The sequence below is a fragment of the Acipenser ruthenus genome, chromosome 29 (genome assembly GCF_902713425.1).
Source record: "Acipenser ruthenus chromosome 29, fAciRut3.2 maternal haplotype, whole genome shotgun sequence".
In the NCBI taxonomy this organism is placed as follows: Eukaryota; Metazoa; Chordata; class Actinopteri; order Acipenseriformes; family Acipenseridae; genus Acipenser; species Acipenser ruthenus.
Window position 1 is genome coordinate 21,233,807 of NC_081217.1, and position 20,371 is coordinate 21,254,177.

At 49.1% G+C, this 20,371-nt stretch overlaps 3 protein-coding genes across 4 annotated transcripts in view; 1 reads left to right on the top strand and 2 right to left on the bottom strand.

The window, feature by feature from the left end:
* The window catches only part of LOC117964490 (proteasome subunit alpha type-5), a 44,420-nt gene that overhangs the window by 18,356 nt on the left and 5,693 nt on the right, over positions 1-20,371 (top strand). The window lies entirely within an intron of this gene.
* Positions 383-9,769, bottom strand: LOC117429473 (ataxin-7-like protein 2). Its single transcript, XM_034048983.3, has 11 exons — positions 9,465-9,769; positions 8,304-8,372; positions 5,623-5,727; positions 5,123-5,342; positions 4,331-4,605; positions 4,015-4,097; positions 3,382-3,614; positions 2,665-2,869; positions 2,074-2,195; positions 882-1,773; positions 383-775 (listed from the first exon to the last, which is right to left on the bottom strand). The coding sequence occupies exons 1-11, from the start codon at positions 9,592-9,594 to the stop codon at positions 758-760; spliced, it is 2,352 nt and encodes a 783-aa protein (XP_033904874.3). The 5' UTR covers positions 9,595-9,769; the 3' UTR covers positions 383-757.
* On the bottom strand, positions 11,582-20,288 carry LOC117431371 (synaptophysin-like protein 2). 2 transcript variants are annotated; one of them, XM_034052242.3, is made up of 6 exons: positions 20,103-20,288; positions 19,835-19,912; positions 18,054-18,175; positions 14,513-14,711; positions 13,015-13,203; positions 11,582-12,897 (listed from the first exon to the last, which is right to left on the bottom strand). In XM_034052242.3, the coding sequence occupies exons 2-6, from the start codon at positions 19,904-19,906 to the stop codon at positions 12,775-12,777; spliced, it is 705 nt and encodes a 234-aa protein (XP_033908133.1). In that variant the 5' UTR covers positions 19,907-19,912; positions 20,103-20,288; the 3' UTR covers positions 11,582-12,774. The 2 variants fall into 2 exon arrangements, with proteins under 2 accessions (XP_033908133.1, XP_033908125.1); XM_034052234.3 differs by having other exon boundaries at positions 20,032-20,286.

The following is a 20,371-nucleotide window of genomic DNA, read 5'->3' on the forward strand; positions in this document are numbered from 1 at the left end:
AAAAGTCCTTTTTGCTTTATCGACATTACCACTGGTCACCCCTTTCATCACGCTGCGAATCTTCCCTTGGTTTGTTTTGATGTAGTTAATGTAACTCAATTTGAAAACCTTGGTTAGCAAGCCTTTGAGTTAGCATGTGCTGCAGGTTTCTGATGTCTCCAGTATTGTGCAGCACTGCCCGGTTCTGATCAGGCATTCAGGTTTCTTCACCCATCAAAGACATTTCAATCATTTTCAGCTTTGCTGCTACTTTGAAGAGGTGAGAGGTTCCAAGGGTTATTTTACAATGAAGAATAAAACAGGCAGACCTCCTCACATTCTGAAAACTGTGTGTGAAAATATATACATAAATAAATAAATAAATAAAAAATACTCAACACGCTTCTTTAAAAAAAGTACAAATAAAATGTTTTTATGAATAGAAAAAGCAACAGTTCTCAGTGGCATTCGGATCTTTTAATCCTTCGGTTTCTTTTTTTTAATTCAATGTACGTTCTGTGTAGCAGCATAACGGGTAAAAGTCTTGAGGTATTTCTATATTCAGACAGTTAAATCAGGCGCGCGCACACACTTCATACACGCACGCACGCACGCACGCACACACACACACACACACACACACGCACGGACACACGCAGCCCCCATTCACACAAGCACACGCACACACACACACGAATCCAGTGTCCACTCCGCTCCGTCTGTGGCAATGGATCTCTGAAGATTCCTTCCTCGACTGGTTTGAAAGGCAGGCACTCTGTCAGTGATGCAGTTTCGACTGCAAAGAAAGAAACAGAGAAACCAGGCTGGTTAGTATGGCCTCAGCACAGGCAGGCTCGCTTGAACTCGAACCAAGCAGCCACCTGAACTGCACCTCCACCCACCTTCTGCAGGCTGAGCTTCCTCTCCAGCCCGGCTGAGATCACTCCCTTGCTGTCCTTTCTCTTCTGGAAGAAGCTGGTGTCGGAGGAGGTGGCTGAGCGGTTGGGTTTGGCAGGTCTGGGTTCGGGGGGAGCAGGAGGGAGGGGAGCAGGGGGCCTGCTCTTCCGTTTCTTCCCCAGCCCCTTGGGGTCACAGTTCAAACCCTTGCTGTTGGCTGTAACTGCCTTGGCCCTGGAGCTGGGGTCCTTGGGAGGGGGCGGCCTGGGGGGGCGAGTGTCCGAATGGGGGTGGGGGGCCCGTTTGAAAAAGACAGGGCCAGGGGGCGCTTCCGTTGGGGCCGGCTGGGGGCGGGGCTTGTTGCCGGGGGAGATTGCTCCATTGATCGGTCTGTGAGGGGAGGGGGCGGTCCTTGTCGGGTGTTCCGAGGACCCGGGAATAGGCGTCCTGCCTCCTTCCTGAAGCACACAGTTCTTCTTGTTAGGCATCGGGTCCTCGTTGGCGGGAGGCGGCTTTTTCCTTTTCCGGGAAGCGGCATTGTGCTCCAGGTTTGGCGCCCCCTTTGTCCTGGATGACCTGCTGGCTTTAGTGCCGGGGGTGGGGGTCCTGCTCAGAGAGGACGGGGAAGGGGTGTTGGCAGCTATCGGGGACACTATGGACTGGCTTCTGCCCCCCGTGGAATCTGAAAGCCCGCAGGCAGTGCCAGGGTTGGGGGAGGCTGCTGTGCAGTGCTTAGAAACCCCAGAGGAGGCAACAAAGGAAGTCCTTAAGGGAGAGACGGCTGGAAGACAGGAACCAGCAGCAGAGGAGAGCTGGGAAGACGAGGAAGAAGAGGAGGGTGCTGGGATAGGTGCCGAGGTACGCTGCGATTGGAGGTCAGCTGCTTGAGGTATTTTCCTGCCGCAAGAGGAACAAACACATTAGCAGCTACCTGATACTCTTTGCTTGGTTAGGTAGCGATTGTACTTGCGAGATACAAGATACAAACCTCACTCTTCCTGTTCTCCCCCCACTGCATGTCATCCCCACGCACACACCAAACGCGTGAGCTAACTAACCCGTCACATTACATTTCTATCTTACCTGTTACACACTTCCATTCTCTGTAGACCGCGGGTGTGGAGTTCTGAAACATGTTACGCAACACCTTTGACTCTGTTCAGACCGCGCAGGACAGCGCGCTTGCTCAGCACTTACTTCCACATGTGTGAGTTGACGTGCCGCTCCACCATGGAGCTGAGCGCCGAGCGGATCCGGTCGAGCCTCCTGTTGAAGACGAAGCAGCCTCGCCCCAGGGAGCGGCCCCCGAACGAGCACAGCTGTGTGGGAGAGAAGGAGAGGGGGAAGGGGGTCACTGCCTGTACGCGCTGCGCCTCGCTCGGCTTACTTACAAACTGCTTTGCTTTTCCAGTCTTCTTCCCTCATGTCAGTTTCTTCCTAACGCACCCCTCAAGTTGCAGTCTGTCATACAGCTGCATCAGCTAAATCGGGCACCCTGCCCCTTTGAAAACGCTAAATCTTTGCATCCGCCCGTTTACTGGGTGCAGTTCATTAACACTTTAATAGCACCTGATAAAGCGGTCAGCTTTACAGGACAACGCGGTGCTTCCGTATCGTCTTGCAAAAGAAACTCAACATTTTGCTACAATCTTTCACTCTGTTGGCTCCGCTTGCTCAAAATCCAAATGGTATCTTAAAAAGACGCGTGAGTTTTTAAGTAGCTGATTCTCTAAGGAACTCGACTCGTGTGTGTGTGTGCGTGTGCGTGTGCGTGTGTGTTAGACCTACCCCCTGTGGTTTGGGATGCAAAGTGGAGTAGTGCCAGTCTGGTTTCTCTGCCTCCTCCTCCTCCTCCTCCTCCTGCCCTTCACTCTCCTCGCTGGACAGGTGGCTGTTGGGCCGTGGCGTGGGGAAGGGGTACAGGGTCCGGGCGTCTGCCTCCCCCCAGGGGGCGCTGCTCTCCTCGGGGTCACTCCCCGATGACAGCCTGGACCTGCAAACACAGCGCCAGATCAGGAAGCAGCTCCAGCAAACGAGAGCCACCCTTTACCGTGTCTGCAACCCCAAGCGAAACCCCACAAGATCGTGCTGAACCACAACATCAAGGAGAACAACGGATTCCTGCCAGTTTGCTTCAGGATCATTTTGAGAAAAGGGTCAGTTTGTTACACCATTAAATCATTAAGATCGGACCAATTTATTTATTAACCAACACACAGGGATGGAAATGAGACTCCCGCTGCACAGCAGTCCGATCCATTCCTGGTTTAAACTATGAGTTTATCAAGACACAACTGAGCTTGTTACCTGTACACTACGGCTAACCAATCACACATTAAAACCTGGAATGGGCGAAACTGCTATGCAGTCGAAGTCTTATTTCCATCTACAAAACAAACGTTCCGTTCTCCTGGAACAGCAGCAATGTTCGTTATTACACTTCAATACCTCTTGGTTATGCAGGTGGGTAATGTGGATGGGTATGCTGGGTGGGAGTGGGGGTACCTGAGTGCTGTGCAGCTGGTGAGCCTCCTCCTGCAGTGTGGGGGCAGGCACGCGGGGGTCTCGGGGCTGAGGTCCCAGCTGGGGGAGCGGACAGTACCCGCCTCTCTGGACGGGACCCCCTTCTCCCTGCCCGCTGCCTCGCGCCCCCTCGAACCCGCCTTCAGCTCCGCCACCAGCTGGTCAAAGCCCTTCGTACGGCCCGCCACCTCCCTCCGCTGGTGGATGGAGTGAATCTGACGACAGAGACAGAGAGTCAAGAACAACAAAGGAAACACTTTGAGAGGTTATTCAAATAGTTACGACTGCTAAGAAATAACTTGCCTTGTACAGAGGCAAGCAGGACTGCAACTAGTGGCCTGAATACTAAATACAGGGGTGGCTTAATATTTCTTTTTCAACAGAGTCATCGGTGCGGACTTTACCATTCCAAGGGAAACGAGTGAACAAACAGCTGCTTGGGTTTGTGTGGATTGCTAAATGGAGTCCTCCCCTCCCCCCCCCTCTGATTTCAGCTTCCTGTGTTCTGGAGGCGACATGGTGCTGGCAGGACCCCCCCCCCTCCCCCCCCTCCAGACTCCTTGTGAAGTGCAGCACAGAGGCAGTCAGACAGTCGGAGCCTGGCTCTGAAATCACCTTGCAGGTCAGCACCCGGGTACACAGTTTCTTTTTCTCAGGGTCCAGAACCCCGCAGTGTTTGTCCAGGTCACACTCTTTCTCTGGAAAACAAAATCAGAAGTATTGCTGAAGTACTGACATTTCAACTTGACTATTCCCTGAACCCCTGCTGGTCACTCAATTTATAACAATGGAGAAAGCTGGGAAGTACCGTTTGAGATCTCTATGTAAATGGATAGATAGATACTGTAAATCTACAACCAGGCAAGCTAGGCTGAAGAAGTCTGTCTAACTCTTAATAGAAGTAAAAGCTGCAGCTGAGAAGTAAACCTACTGGAGATCTTCTTGTAAGTCTTGTGGCTGCTGCGCGCCGCGTTGCTGGGTTCAGGGGTCGCGTCTCCTCTCCGGCTCGGGGCCCTCTCTGCGAGGGGGAACTCCGAGTGGCCCCTCCCCGCAGGCCCGTGCAGTCGCAGCGTCTCTCTGGGGGAGGGGGAGAGGGGGGCCAGAGGAGCGGGCTGAGTGTTGGGGCGCGAGCCCAGCTTGACACAGGCGCCTTCAGGCTGGGTGACGGAGGAGATCTTCTCTAAATTCACCACGGGGACAAAGTAACTGGGGAGAAAGAAAAGTGTCAGGTCAGCGTCTAAAATGCAGATCATCCTCTTATATTTATCTGATTCACAGGGATCTAAAAACGGTTTAAAACAATGGAAGTAGACCCCAAGTTTTTGGAAATGAAGGCACGCCTTCTCCCCGCAAGTCTGTGAAAATAGGAATGCTCTCCAGACTCTGATATATTGTGCAAAACACAGGCGATGGACTTGAGCTTCTATCTTTTCTCCCCAGATCCCCAGAAACACATCTGGTTCCACTTCGAAGCTGTAAGGAGATACAGGTGTCTATTCAACTGATCTAAATCAGCGGTGCAAAAACAACTGCATGCTTTGGCCAAGAAGTCAAAAGCTGTTGCATCTCCTTTCATAAAGTGCCGGGAGGCGTCCTGGCGCGTTAATGCTCTGTGCAGGGCTCTGGTTTTGTTTAACAGGAATCTCCTGTAGCTCTGCTTGAAGTCTACAGCTTCTAAACTCCTGCCCCAGACTGGATGCTGACAGTAGGAAGGCTTGCTTACCAGAGCTCCTTCTGCCCCTTGGCTGGTTTCTGCCCCGGTTCTGGTTGCGCTGGCTGGATTTGGGGTTTGGGGACCCCCTGCTGCAGCCTCTCCCGCACTGCTTTGGGGCTCACGTGCAGAGACTGGGGGTTCCCTGACCGGGGTTTCTGGGGGGGAGCGGAGGGGGATGAGGCAGGGTGCAGACGGGAGTACAGCTTGTTCAGGGGCCCGTGTCTCCTTTCTGGACAAAGCAAAAAAACAGAAAGGCATCAGCATAATAAGTGGGTCAGTAAATCATCCTTGAGGGAAAACTCTACAAGGATTAATACAAACAGGGCAGGTATTAAGATCTAACACTTGGGAGATCATTCAAACAGATCCCTCAGTGTTACAGCCTATTAGAGCTATCTACTTCTCAAACCACACTAGGTAACGTCACACACTGATCTCAAGGCTTTCATTCTGAAACGCTAAGGCTTTAAACACCTCCCCTACAAAAAAAAATAAAAACTGCTACTCACCACAGTGCTTCTCAAAGGCCTGAGGCTTGACCACCTGGCCGCAGTGGTTACACACCACCAGGAAGAAGTCATCGTGTGCTGGGCATTGCCCGAAGATAGCCATGTCTGAGCAGGGCAGGGAAAGAGAAACAGAACAGGTCTTAATAATGGTCATTTTTATATGATAGTATAAGTCAAATGGCTTGGATCAGAAGGAAAGGAAGTCACATTAAGATTTGATATACTGTTTTTTTAATTATTTCCTTTTATATATATATATACACACACATAAAAAAAACACATCGCCTATGGTGCTGTGACACACAGCTGCTAGACAGCACCCTGTGTTATCTATACCCATCTATTAATAGTGACACTAATGTTCTTCCACAGCGTCTCTCCTGCTCTCCAAGGTCTGATGGTGCAGAAGCAGCAGATGCTCCCTTTACAAGCTCTTTATTCATTCTATAATGAAATCCTGGGTGAGATGAAGCAAGACAGCGGCTGTGGCACAGCTGCCATGTAAACCCTGTATTCACAGCGAGCCCTATCCCGGGGGGGGGGGGCTAGACGGGACCCCGACAGGATCTTCAAGCACCGTGACCTGCCGATTTGTCTGTGAAAAGGATGGAGAGGATCTCGGTGAATGACACAGCTTGGCCTGTTAACGGTTAACAGTAGCTCAGTTAGGAGAGAAATGGTCAGAAATGGCCAGTAAATCTTTCGCCCCTCAATACAGGCACATGATTCTAAGCACACCCGAGGCTTGACATTTTTCACAGCACGGCCGTTTTTTTTTTTTTCATAAAGTCAAAAAGCGGTTTCTGATGGCGGGTAACTAAAAATCCAACGCCCGAGTGAATCTGATTTATTTTCAAGTTAACCACTTAGAACCACGGGGTATCCTCTCTCAGTTTAAGAGCGATTGCTGCCTTGGAGAATAAAAACACAGGGAGGGTCTCCGATCTGAACGATGTAAATCAGAGATGGGTCTAAACTGTGCCGCTCTTTCAGCTGGTCTCCCAGACCGGGTGATTTATCAACCCACTCAGGAGCTCCACCGAGCACGCTGAAAAGGAGGCCAGCTGTACAGCCAGCAGGTTTACAACCTATTACAATCCACTGCTGTTCACATCACCAGACCAGACTGCACAGGCTGGGCTTATTCAGCTTGGAGTACTCTCGGTGTGAGCGGGCAGGATTCCTGGCCCAGACGGGGAGGTGGAGCACAGCGGTCTGGACCCGAACTGTATTATATCCAGATCGCATCAGCCCGTGGAGGATACGTTCAAAACAGAAGCCTGCAAGAAATCACTGCGCTGTCCAGATTGGGTAGGCAGAGGCGAGGGAGGACGCCCGCGCTCCTATACCTCTCTGGGGAGCCGACGCCAGGGCGATGCGAGGCGGGGAGCGAGAGCAGGCCCTGGGAATCTCACACTGCAGCTAGTGGCAGGAGGATGTGCTCCACGCTTCTTTATTAGTGAATGCTAATGGAGCGGTCGCTCAGGCGCTCTGCAGCAGCTCCAGAACACCGCCTGCTGCTCTGCCCAGGCTGAGACACGCACACACACACGCATGCAGACACAGACACGCACTTCGTGCCACCGTCTCAATAGAGCACTGCATTAATACGATTTTGTTTTTCATCATTGTATTTCATCCATCATCAGGACAGTCAAGATTGTGACCTGCTTAATGATAACTCAGACTCGGAGCAGCTGGACAGAGGAGTATCCACAAGTCTATCAGCTGGATTGAGGATTATCAGGACTACTATCTAGTTAAAAATAAAAAGGTTCAGAAGCTTCAGGCTTTCTTTCCAGCACTGCATCCTTGTTACTTTCGTGACCCAGTTACCCCAGAACTCCGCTAACCAGTTGCTGTAAGGGAGTAATTAAGCCAGCGTGATCATTCGCACATCCCCTCTACGGTGTTACGATACGTTATTAGTCCTGTCCTCAGTTAGCTGTTTGATTCAGCGCCTGCCCACTCACAGGCACGCCGTGTGCAATCTCTCCCATGATTACCTCTGCACAGGCTGGGTCTCGCCTGGTTAACCACCTCAGGGCTTCTCGTTCAAGTTCCGATTATGAAATGCTTAAAGCCTGTGTGAAGGATGCCCACGTTCGCAGTTCAGGCTTCTGTAGCAGTTTCTCAATTGCTCTAGTTTCTGTTTACAAAAAAAAAAACGCTGCAGACGCTATTGCACAACGCCAACTGGAGTAAAATAACACAAAACCTTAAATAAACACCCTGCCCCGTTCCCAGCGTGGATGACCCCTGCATATATAGAACCCAGGTCCACCACTGCCCTGCCCTGCCCTGCCCTGCCTCGTCATGGAAACAATCTCCCACAGGGTTTAATTGCCCTGACACGGTGTTATCAGGTTTTATAGCCACGGCTTGCTTCAGAGTACATCATTTCATATACAATTTGTATCACTGTATTCCGGTTGGAATTTTTTCAAAGCTTTTGCATTTTAAGCCAAAAAACAATGCTCTTTTAGTCACTTCCACATTGTCGATAAAGTTGGTTTGAGACGAAAACAAAAAAAGTTTAAGATACCTCAAACAAACTTTATTCACAGCATCAAAAATTACAAACTAGAAAGGCACACACCGACAGACCCATGGCTTTTTATTTGATTGTTTTGTAAGTTGCACTAAGTTTAGGGTTTAAAAGCCTAATCTGGTGCACTTACCCTCCTTGACGAGAGTCATCGATTCTGCCTTTTTCTTTCCATTTTTGCTGCAATCCTCAGCATCGACCCCTGTGTCATAAACAACAAACAGAAACTATGAAGCCTTCACAGACTCAACAGGGCTTTGAATGCAGTTGCATCAAATACACTCTTGGTAGGGCAGACAAGTACAGTGGGGTCCATTGATCTTAAGAGTGGCAGACCTAAATTCTGCTGCGGTTAAGTTAACATATAAATTTTAAAAAAAAACACAACATCAATGATTTCAACTGAAGAATGTAGTCAAAACTCTAAACAAATAATAATAATAATAATAATAATAATAATAATAATAATAATAATAATTTGTGATGCATTTTATTGTTGCTAGCCTGGGACTAAAAGGAAATCGCTGCTAAGATGGAACACGTAGACTTGCGGTTTCCTTCAACAGTCTGCTATAGAACTGAAAACTTTTTTTCTCATACTATCCGGCAAAAATAATTCACTGCCCTCCTCCAAGTCGAGATCCCAGCTCATCTCAAGTTCTTTCTGAGTTCAAGTCTGCAGGTTTCTACCTGGTGATTCTAGCGTACCCCCCTCAACTTAATCACAGGAAACTGGCGGGCGCTGTCAGCCCACCCCGACACAGGGCAATGACGAGACCCAGCCCACGCACACGGGAATGTGACGCGAGGGACACCCACATTCTGTGCGTCACAGAAAACTTCCGTTCACTTTTTATTGTGTTAAAGGGAGAGAAAAAAAACAAACAGCCATGTTGCAGTTATCTGCTAACAATATAGTTAGAATGTGCTGCTCGCGAATAGGGCTTTTTTGTGCAAGTGCTTCTTGTGCAGATACGCGTTATGCCCCACAATGCAGTATGTTTAATACGTTGCCATAGTGATCCGTGTCGCTGTCTGTCTGCAGTGACCTAGTGCGTCCATGACCCCCGTTGCTGCGTGTGGTGTTTTGGGGTATCCTCACAGCGCCGCCCTGCGCTAGGACCCGGGAAGTCTGTTGTCCAGGCGGTGCGATACCCAGCCAGCACTAGGACCCGGCGGATCCTTTGTTTGGGTTACAGGCTGGGGACGCTCTCCGTTTCAGCGAAAATAAACCGCAACACGGGGCCCGGCGGAGCCGAAACCGAAATACGCTGTTGCTGAAGAACTCACTCACCATCCGACACGGAGATGTCCGCCCTCTCGACCCAGGAGCTCCAGCTCTGGCCCGCGAAATCATCGAGACTCGGAACCCGCCGACCCAGAGCAGCCATTACTGCCGCCGCGCGTTCACGCACCGCCATCATCAGTGCGCGGGCACGCCCCTCACGTCACCCTCCGCGCTCCCGCCGGCAGCAGCAGCGCCTGCGTGCGCGGGCACGGGGCGGGGAGAGGGACGGAGTGAGAGAATGGGGTTTGTTCGGGTGATGACGCGCACGGCTCACCGGTCCCTAGCATGGGTCGCTTCGAAGGATGTTTTCTCAGAACAGAAACACAAAGTGATATATTTCATATGAGAATAATTTACTGGATTCAAAGTACGACACCTTTTTTGAAAATATTTAATTGTTATATTGGCTGTTGCCTAATAAAAGGCTTTGTCAACATCATACTTCGTATTTCAAAATGAAAGTTGTTGCAATAAATAACAGACTAGCATCGGCACCAAACGGTTCATGGGGATTTGTCCTTCCAGCGAATCCATGACGTGCTGTCCTGTCTCAGACTATTACAGAACTACAATTCCCATATTCCCTTTCTTCCGCTGTCAAGGGGGTTTCCGGTTCTTGTTGCAAGGCAGACCTGCAGGAGGCGGAGCAAATACCTCGGTACCTCGAGCTTGACGGATGGTGTCACTCATGGACAGGTTTGGAAATCAGCGCCCTGTGATACTTTGATTTTCACGATTTGTTTGCGCTTCTCCTTTAATGAGCTCTGTATGGACTGCCTGATTGCCCAGGGGAAACAATCGTGCAAACAGACTGGTGTTCATGGCCCTAAATGCTTTCCTTATCACTGCGGCAGACAGTGCTTTTCAAGTAGCTCCAATCAGACGATCTCCGCTGCAGGGCTGTGTGTGTGTGTGTCTGTGTCACATGGCTGTCAGGATCCTTTATGGCATTGGGGATGACAAGAACAAAAGCTAGCCCAGCCACCCCATCCCTTCAGACTGTGCCAGCAGCTTCCTTCTGAAATCAAGAGCAGCTAAGGGAATGGTGCTGGCAGTCTTACCTGTTATACAGGCATCAAATGGGCAGTTTTGAAAGAAACCCGTTCTAACGGTGCCCTGGGATTACTTGCATGTCAGTCAGGGAGTGGTGCTGAATCGTGGGTTAAAGGGTAATCAGAAGAGATTCTGCTCATCACTAAATGCACAGAGTCTCTTTATATAATAAACTGGAACATGCCTCAGCTTTAACCCGTGGCACAGCCAGGGTTTGCTTCTCACAGGAGAGGAGTATCACTTTATTCCTGAGGTAGCTGGATTTACAGAGACGCGTTGCCCACCTCTAATTTGGGTGCATGTTATTTTTACACCTGAATACTCTTTAGCCCTGTGTGTTAATCCTGTTTTTCCTGCAGACCTTTAGAGTGGAATTGATTGCTTTAAACCAATTGGAACTACATACTGTTTTTGTTGAACAGCAGGATCATTTCCTGCTAATTTTCTGCTTGTGTACAAATGAAAACTTAGCTACACAAAAGTGTGTCTTACATATTGCAGGTCCTCATGCATTTCCACCGAATGGTGTGGCTGTGGTTCCTGTGAAAAACAACCATGCAAAACAGGCTGCTGAGCACCCCTGCACAAGTCAAGCAACAGCAGGGTGTCTGGAAGAAGGAAATTAGCTGAAGACTGTGAAGCAATCATACAGACTGCACTGAACCTTCTGCAGGGAATACCGCCATCTACTGGATAAGAGCATGTTTACATGCCTCTTCAAATCCAAGGGCCACACAGCGCTGTGATATTCTAAAATCCAGTCAGTCAAATCCAGCAGCTACGAGTCCACATATTGAGATGCACCGTGCCCTTATAAAAGCAGTATCTTCACATGGTATTGCTTCACCACCCCTCGCTATTCTTTACCGTGCTTGCCTATGCTTTACCATGCTTTCACTTGGCTTTATTACACTTTGCTGTGTTTTTACTTTGAGGAAACGTACGAGGGGTATTAGATTCTTCATTGTAAAGCCACATCACTCAGACATGATCCCTGCTGTTCAGTTATTGGAGTGAGTTCTGCTTTTACTATGGGGAGCTTTTAAAACATAAAAAATGAGAAACACGCCTTTGACTTCACCAATCCTGTTTAATAGAGCACTGTCTGTGTACAGACACGGTTCCGCAACATGGATTTAACAACAAAACAATCTGATCATTCTAAAAAACTTTCAAATACAATATACAGTAAATGATTGTCTCACCACACCCCCCCCCTCCTCCAAATAGACCTGTACAATAATTATATTCAAAGCTAATATAACAGGTCTTCAAAAACATATATGAAAGCGACGTGCTGTGCGCGTATCTACAAATTAATCAGCAAATGTTATTGTGACAAAAAGAAATTAAATATTTGTTAAGATTTATTTTGACTCTGCCCTAGCAAGCAAGGGTTAAAAACAAAATTCGTAAAATAACCCAAAACCATAGAAGCAAAAAAAACACAGCCGCCAAATCGCTGGCACTCTTACAAAACGCATTTGAACCGGCCGTTTGCAGTTTCACCCCCAGCTATTAAACCCCAGCGGTGCTAAATCTAGAAACCCTAACGTAATACCTTGAGTGAAGTCTGGAGTAAAAGCAGACTCCACGCGGAGTGAAGTTTCTTTCGTTTGCGTTTACGCACGACGTCGCCGCCTCTCACTTCTGATTGGCGAGCGATGCAGTGCAATGTCCTGTCATTACAACAGCAGTTACAGTGCACTAAGTGTTATACAATCTGAACTACAAGACTTCTAGTTTGTATTTTGAGTGTAGTAAACGTGTTTCTCCTGCAGTAACACCTTACCCCAGCTCTTGTCCATCACCACACGATAAGCACAGATTGAAAGCACTTGTAACTGCCTGCTTTATAAAGAGTGGAGCCTCACAACCTCATATAGATGTCTATGGTATTATGCTTCAGAACATATCCATACCCATGTTTCAACATTACAAGTGCTAGAGACTATTCATAGCTTGTAACGTTTTCCCCAATAGTCCTGCAAGTTTATTGGCAAGAATCAAATGTAACCATATTATATATTTAAAAAACGACTCTGGTTCTCACTTATTTAATTCTGCTACAGCTACAGTAACGCCAGCATTGACGTAACCCAGGCTTGAGCTGAATGTTTAAACTCAAAGGGTGCTGAGGTGATGTGTGTTTGGTATTCTACCATTTCTCTTGTATGTAAAAGGATTAAAAAAAACAAAAAACAAACAGGTTGCGCTGCGATTGGCAGACAGAGACAGGCGGCTGTGACGTCACAATGTGCAATTAGCTCTGATTGGCTCCTTCCTCCACAGATCCTTGTGGATTGGGTGGTTTGTGCCAGGGGGTCTCCTTGTACACAAACCAGCAGCTCCCTCCCCACAGTATCAGATTCAGGAAACCAAAGATCTGCAGAGAGAAATCAAGAGAAAGGCTCAGAACGCAGCGCGGGTTCAGCTGGTCAGGGCTCAGGGTCCAAAGGCACAGTCAAGCTGCAGGGAGGGCTCTGGGAGGGGGCTGACTCACCACAGAGACGTTGAGCCGGCCCATGGAAGGCATGGCCCCTGCGGTACACACCACAGAGCCCTTGCACACGTCGATGGCTTTGACGATGCTGTTGGGGCTCACCGACATCTTGACGTTCGTCAGTCCTTTAGCCCAGGCCGAGGAGGACACCAGCCACATGAAAGCAAAGACCCCCGTCACAACCAAATCCTGCAGGCAAGGGGAAAGAGGAGAGGGGTTCAGAAGCAGAGGAGAGGGGTTCAGAAGCAGAGGAGAGGGGTTCAGAAGCAGAGGAGAGAGGTTCAGAAGCAGAGGAGAGAGGTTCAGAAGCAGAGGAGAGGGGTTCAGAAGCAGAGGAGAGGGGTTCAGAAGCAGAGGAGAGGGGTTCAGAAGCAGAGGAGAGTTCAGAAGCAGAGGAGAGGGGTTCAGAAGCAGAGGAGAGAGGTTCAGAAGCAGAGGAGAAGGGTTCAGAAGCAGAGGAGAGTTCAGAAGCAGAGGAGAGGGGTTCAGAAGCAGAGGAGAGTTCAGAAGCAGAGGAGAGAGGTTCAGAAGCAGAGGAGAGGGGTTCAGAAGCAGAGGAGAGGGGTTCAGAAGCAGAGGAGAGAGGTTCAGAAGCAGAGGAGAGGGGTTCAGAAGCAGTTACACACCCAGTCTGGCACGCTGGATTCATGATCAGCTGGACACACACACACACGGTTGAAGAATTTCTCTTGCTGGTGGCCTGTCAAATGCCTGGACAGGCCTGTAATTCCAGTTCGTCAGGTCAGCCGTCCTGTGCAGCCCCAGAGGACATTTCACAGAGAGGCGCCCAGCCCCCTAATTACCAGGCCCCTGCCAGATAGCAGACACTCAGCTGGGATATTTATCTCTACACACAGGAGCAGAAAACGCTGGCACGAGGTATTCCAGCGACTCCCAACACCGTTCTTGTGATTTCTAATACGTTGTGTGCAGGGCATGTCTTAATGAAAATGCTTTCACACAGTTTGAGCAGCTTGGCCACCAGTTATTGTGCAATGCATTGCAGTGCAATATGTGGTCAGCGAGAAAAAAAATGCGAGCGGGGGTTTAAAAGAAATCCGACCTAAACAGCACAGCTCTGTTTAGTATGCCCTGCCTGTCCGGGGGAAGCCAGACCAGTTTACTTGCATTCCTCGGAGGTAGATTTAGCTGTGGGGAGAACAGCTTGCAGTGTGAGCCCCGCTGACAAACTCATACCTACATGAACTGTCGATTCACACCAGAACGCTATTCTATTAGGAAACTGGTGCTGACTCACCCCATGATAGAAAGAAAGAAAGAAAGAAAGAAAGAAAGAAAGAAAGAAAGAGAGCAATTGAAACATCTAACTTGGAGACAAAACGACATACAGCAGACAGCTGAACTGTTGGTTATACTGTGCATTAACTCATAGTAAACAGAACTGTATTGCTGTCTAAACTCAAGCATGATTGCAGGCTGCTTTGCTAACCTCTCCACTGCTGAAGTGGGACCCTGCTGGTCCCTGCCCTATACTCACAATCATGGGCCCCCGGCTGCTCTCTCGATAGCGATGCTGGAAGCCCAGGTAGACCACGAGAGCCCCAGTGCAGTACAGGAAGGCGAAGACTCCGATGGTGACGAAGAACTCTGCGGAGGAGGAGAAGTCTCCAGCCAGGTACAGGGTTTCAGAGCTGGACCCGTTGCAGAGAGGAGCCTCGTACTTGACAAGGTTCAACCTGAAACGCAGCAGAAGCTTTTTTTAAACAAATGTTTTTGGGGAAACTGTAGTCGACTTGTAAAAGAGATTTCACACACGCATTGGGCAAGATGCTAAAATTGCTTCACAAGCCCACTGCACTGGCTAAAACAGAGAGCGAGACAAACGGTGTTCTTTGTAAAAGTGGAAACGGATCATCTCAGCAGCACTGTGGCTCGCTATTCCAGCTTTCACAGCGAGCTTGTGCCTCGATTTCCAACCGTGACCCTCTCTGAACGCACAGTGGATATCGCACGCTCTCCTCTCTGAACACACAGTGGATATCGCACGCTCTCCTCTCTGATCGCACAGTGGATATCGCACGCTCTCCTCTCTCATCGCACAGTGGATATCGCGCGCTCTCCTCTCTGAACACACAGTGGATATCGCACGCTCTCCTCTCTGATCGCACAGTGGATATCGCACGCTCTCCTCTCTCATCGCACAGTGGATATCGCGCGCTCTCCTCTCTGAACACACAGTGGATATCGCACGCTCTCCTCTCTGATCGCACAGTGGATATCGCATGCTCTCCTCTCTGAACACACAGTGGATATCGCACGCTCTCCTCTCTGATCGCACAGTGGATATTGCACGCTCTCCTCTCTGAACACACAGTGGATATTGCACGCTCTCCTCTCTCATCACACAGTGGATATCGCACGCTCTCCTCTCTGATCGCACAGTGGATATCGCACGCTCTCCTCTCTCATCACACAGTGGATATCGCACGCTCTCCTCTCTCATCACACAGTGGATATCGCATGCTCTCCTCTCTGAACACACAGTGGATATCGCACGCTCTCCTCTCCGATCGCACAGTGGATATTGCACGCTCTCCTCTCTCATCACACAGTGGATATCGCACGCTCTCCTCTCTGAACACACAGTGGATATCGCACGCTCTCCTCTCTCATCACACAGTGGATATCGCACGCTCTCCTCTCTGATCGCACAGTGGATATCGCATGCTCTCCTCTCTGATCGCACAGTGGATATTGCACGCTCTCCTCTCTGAACACACAGTGGATATTGCACGCTCTCCTCTCTCATCACACAGTGGATATCGCACGCTCTCCTCTCTGATCGCACAGTGGATATCGCACGCTCTCCTCTCTGATCGCACAGTGGATATCGCACGCTCTCCTCTCTCATCGCACAGTGGATATCGCGCGCTCTCCTCTCTGAACACACAGTGGATATCGCACGCTCTCCTCTCTAATCACACAGTGGATATCGCACGCTCTCCTCTCTGATCGCACAGTGGATATCGCATGCTCTCCTCTCTGAACACACAGTGGATATCGCACGCTCTCCTCTCTGATCGCACAGTGGATATTGCACGCTCTCCTCTCTGAACACACAGTGGATATTGCACGCTCTCCTCTCTCATCACACAGTGGATATCGCACGCTCTCCTCTCTGATCGCACAGTGGATATCGCACGCTCTCCTCTCTGATCGCACAGTGGATATCGCACGCTCTCCTCTCTGATCGCACAGTGGATATTGCACGCTCTCCTCTCTGAACACACAGTGGATATTGCACGCTCTCCTCTCTCATCACACAGTGGATATCGCACGCTCTCCTCTCTGATCGCACAGTGGATATCGCACGCTCTCCTCTCTGATCGCACAGTGGATATCGCACGCTCTCCTCTCTGATCGCACAGTGGATATCGCATGCTCTCCTCTCTGAACACACAGTGGATATCGCACGCTCTCCTCTCCGATCGCACAGTGGATATTGCACGCTCTCCTCTCTGAACACACAGTGGATATTGCACGCTCTCCTCTCTCATCACACAGTGGATATCGCACGCTCTCCTCTCTGATCGCACAGTGGATATCGCATGCTCTCCTCTCTGATCGCACAGTGGATATTGCACGCTCTCCTCTCTGAACACACAGTGGATATTGCACGCTCTCCTCTCTCATCACACAGTGGATATCGCACGCTCTCCTCTCTGATCGCACAGTGGATATCGCACGCTCTCCTCTCTGATCGCACAGTGGATATCGCACGCTCTCCTCTCTGATCGCACAGTGGATATTGCACGCTCTCCTCTCTGAACACACAGTGGATATTGCACGCTCTCCTCTCTCATCACACAGTGGATATCGCGCGCTCTCCTCTCTGAACACACAGTGGATATCGCACGCTCTCCTCTCTAATCACACAGTGGATATCGCACGCTCTCCTCTCTGATCGCACAGTGGATATCGCATGCTCTCCTCTCTGAACACACAGTGGATATCGCACGCTCTCCTCTCTGATCGCACAGTGGATATTGCACGCTCTCCTCTCTGAACACACAGTGGATATTGCACGCTCTCCTCTCTCATCACACAGTGGATATCGCACGCTCTCCTCTCTGATCGCACAGTGGATATCGCACGCTCCTCTCTGATCGCACAGTGGATATCGCACGCTCTCCTCTCTGATCGCACAGTGGATATCGCATGCTCTCCTCTCTGAACACACAGTGGATATCGCACGCTCTCCTCTCCGATCGCACAGTGGATATTGCACGCTCTCCTCTCTCATCACACAGTGGATATCGCACGCTCTCCTCTCTGATCGCACAGTGGATATCGCACGCTCTCCTCTCTGATCGCACATTGGATATCGCACGCTCTCCTCTCTGAACACACAGTGGATATCGCACGCTCTCCTCTCTGATCGCACAGTGGATATTGCACGCTCTCCTCTCTGAACACACAGTGGATATCGCACGCTCTCCTCTCTCATCACACAGTGGATATCGCACGCTCTCCTCTCTGATCGCACAGTGGATATCGCACGCTCTCCTCTCTGATCGCACAGTGGATATCGCACGCTCTCCTCTCTGATCGCACAGTGGATATCGCACGCTCTCCTCTCTGATCGCACAGTGGATATCGCGCGCTCTCCTCTCCGATCGCACAGTGGATATCGCGCGCTCTCCTCTCTCATCACACAGTGGATATCGCACGCTCTCCTCTCTGATCGCACAGTGGATATCGCACGCTCTCCTCTCTGATCGCACAGTGGATATCGCACGCTCTCCTCTCTGATCGCACAGTGGATATCGCACGCTCTCCTCTCTGATCGCACAGTGGATATCGCACGCTCTCCTCTCTGATCGCACAGTGGATATCGCACGCTCTCCTCTCTGATCGCACAGTGGATATCGCACGCTCTCCTCTCCGATCGCACAGTGGATATCGCACGCTCTCCTCTCTCATCGCACAGTGGATATCGCACGCTCTCCTCTCTGATCGCACAGTGGACATCGCACGCTCTCCTCTCTGAACGCACAGTGGATATCGCACGCGCTCACCTGAACGGGTAAGAGAAGGACACCGTTACGTTGTCAGCGACCGTCTTCCCGCTGCACTTCACAGAAGCTGCGCTCTGCCCCGTGTATCCTCCGGTGGTGGCAAACGCAAATATTGCAAAGATCTGGAGTGAGGGGGGGGGGGGAACAAAACACACGCATTACTGTCTGTTTACAGGTTTTCTGTGGCTCCCCCCCTCGCTTCTTCAAAGCAGGATTTTAAAGTGCCAGTAGGCTTCTCAACACATTCGACAACACCCTTGCCTCTGCCCGCACCCACTTAACCCACCTGCTTAGCTATTTATAACCATGCTGCACCTGAAGATGAAAGGTTGTAGCTATTTATCACAGCAGTGAGTTTTCAGTTTATCAGTTACTCTACTTCATGAAGTATTTCCAGTGACTGATGAGTATCCTGTTGGATCCTGATTCTTGGATAGAGCTGTGTGCTGTTTTTGAACTCATATCACATCCTCCATTTACTGACCTATCTAACCACTTCCTGTTGTTATGAAGCACATTTTCCTGCCAGAACGTTAAAAGCCCCAATGCTAAACTGTATGCTTTTACAATCGGAAGCCACAGCTTCAAAACAGGCCAGCGCCCCAGTACAGCCTACCTGCGTATTTCAGCGTGCGAGGTTACTTTGCCCCAGTAGAGACTGTTATATCACAATGCTATTCAGAAAGGGCCGCGCAATTACATTTCACTAGCAATGCGAATATCATTTTATTATTTACCGAGGTCAGTTGGGGAAAGCCGCATTCTGCCCAGTCAGCTACAGAAAAGGAAACTTTGAACGGCTTATAAAGTCTGTAGGCTGGTCTGGAAGTTCTCACAGCACGTATTTCCAAACCGCATCCTTTCTCAGCGCTGCAGTGAATCACCCGTCAGTAACACACACCGTTTAAACTTGCCCCTACGTATAGAGGCGTTTCTTGTATTATGTGTTTTTTCTGTTTTGCATTTCTGTAGTTTAGATTTTATAACACGTTTGAAGGCACAGTCGCTTCCCCAAACAACAAACTGTCTACAGCTGCAAACTGCCGCTTTTAAACTGTGAACGTTTCTTTAAAAACCTTAAGCATACGAACAGCACGTTTCTGCAGAAGTGCAGCGTCGACTCATTCCAGGGAGCTCCCCTTACACACACGCTGCAGAAACAAGAAAACCAGCCCAAAAAAAAACACTAAAATTAAAATAGCGTGCAGTTAAAACACTAATGTTTACGTGTTACAGCAATACAGTAACTCTTAGTTTAGCCGATGCGGAAATGCGCGTTTAATGGGTTTTTTATAAAACTTCTATCAAGGTGTTTTGCTCGTCCCATGATGTTCTTGGGTGTTGCCTTGGGGAATACCATCCTGAAAACACTCCAAGATGGTTCCGACCGTAGATTATACCATTCTTTATATATATATATATATAAAGAAAAAGATATAAACTCTGCAAACGTTGAGAAGAAACTTACTTAGGTACTCTAGATAAATTTAACTACTGTGGTTTGGGGCTGTTTTAAAATCGAAAGGTGTTCTAAACTAAAAAAAAATACAGACTGTACTAGTAACGTTTCGGGAATTGTATAGTTTTATTTTTTAACGGCATATTTTATTTTTAATTCAACGTGCTAGCGTTAAGGTTAATTCAAAGTGTAACTCGTTGATATAGGTATTAGGATCTGTGTAGGCGGGGTACTGTGCAGATAACGAGTCCTCTCCACACCGAAAATGAAAGTACAAAAAAAAAGTCTATAGAGCTATAATTTATAAAAATTAAAAACTCACCCATTCCAAACATCTGATGAAGGCCAGCGGCTCTTTCAGTGGCGCGAAATCCAGCTGGAAACCAGTCATCATCCCTTTCTGTGTAATAATGCAATCCAAAAACAAATAATTAAAACAAATGCATGGAGATTCCTTATCGTAAAATAAATACACACTTTCAAAATGGAAAACTTCACAAAGATCAATCGTGACTTTACTTGAGCAGCCGTTTAATATTGTGTCGACGGTTTTTTTGCAATGCACGGATTTACGAAACTTCCTTCTTCACCTTCTCCTGTGAAATCGATTGCTGATTTGTTTTCAAGTACAGTTTTGCTCAACCGGACTTTCAGAGAGTCTAATCCGACTTCTCTCCAAACTTCTGACAAAACTTCTGTGCGCTGACACGTGACTCGGCCTTACAGAAACACGCATATCGACGCGGAGGCGTGTCTGTCATTCGCAATGCAAATATTCAGACAGCGAGTCCATTGCATTTCCAACTGCCTTGGCTTAAAATGGAGGGGTGGGAGTCAATCATTTATAAACTAAACTACA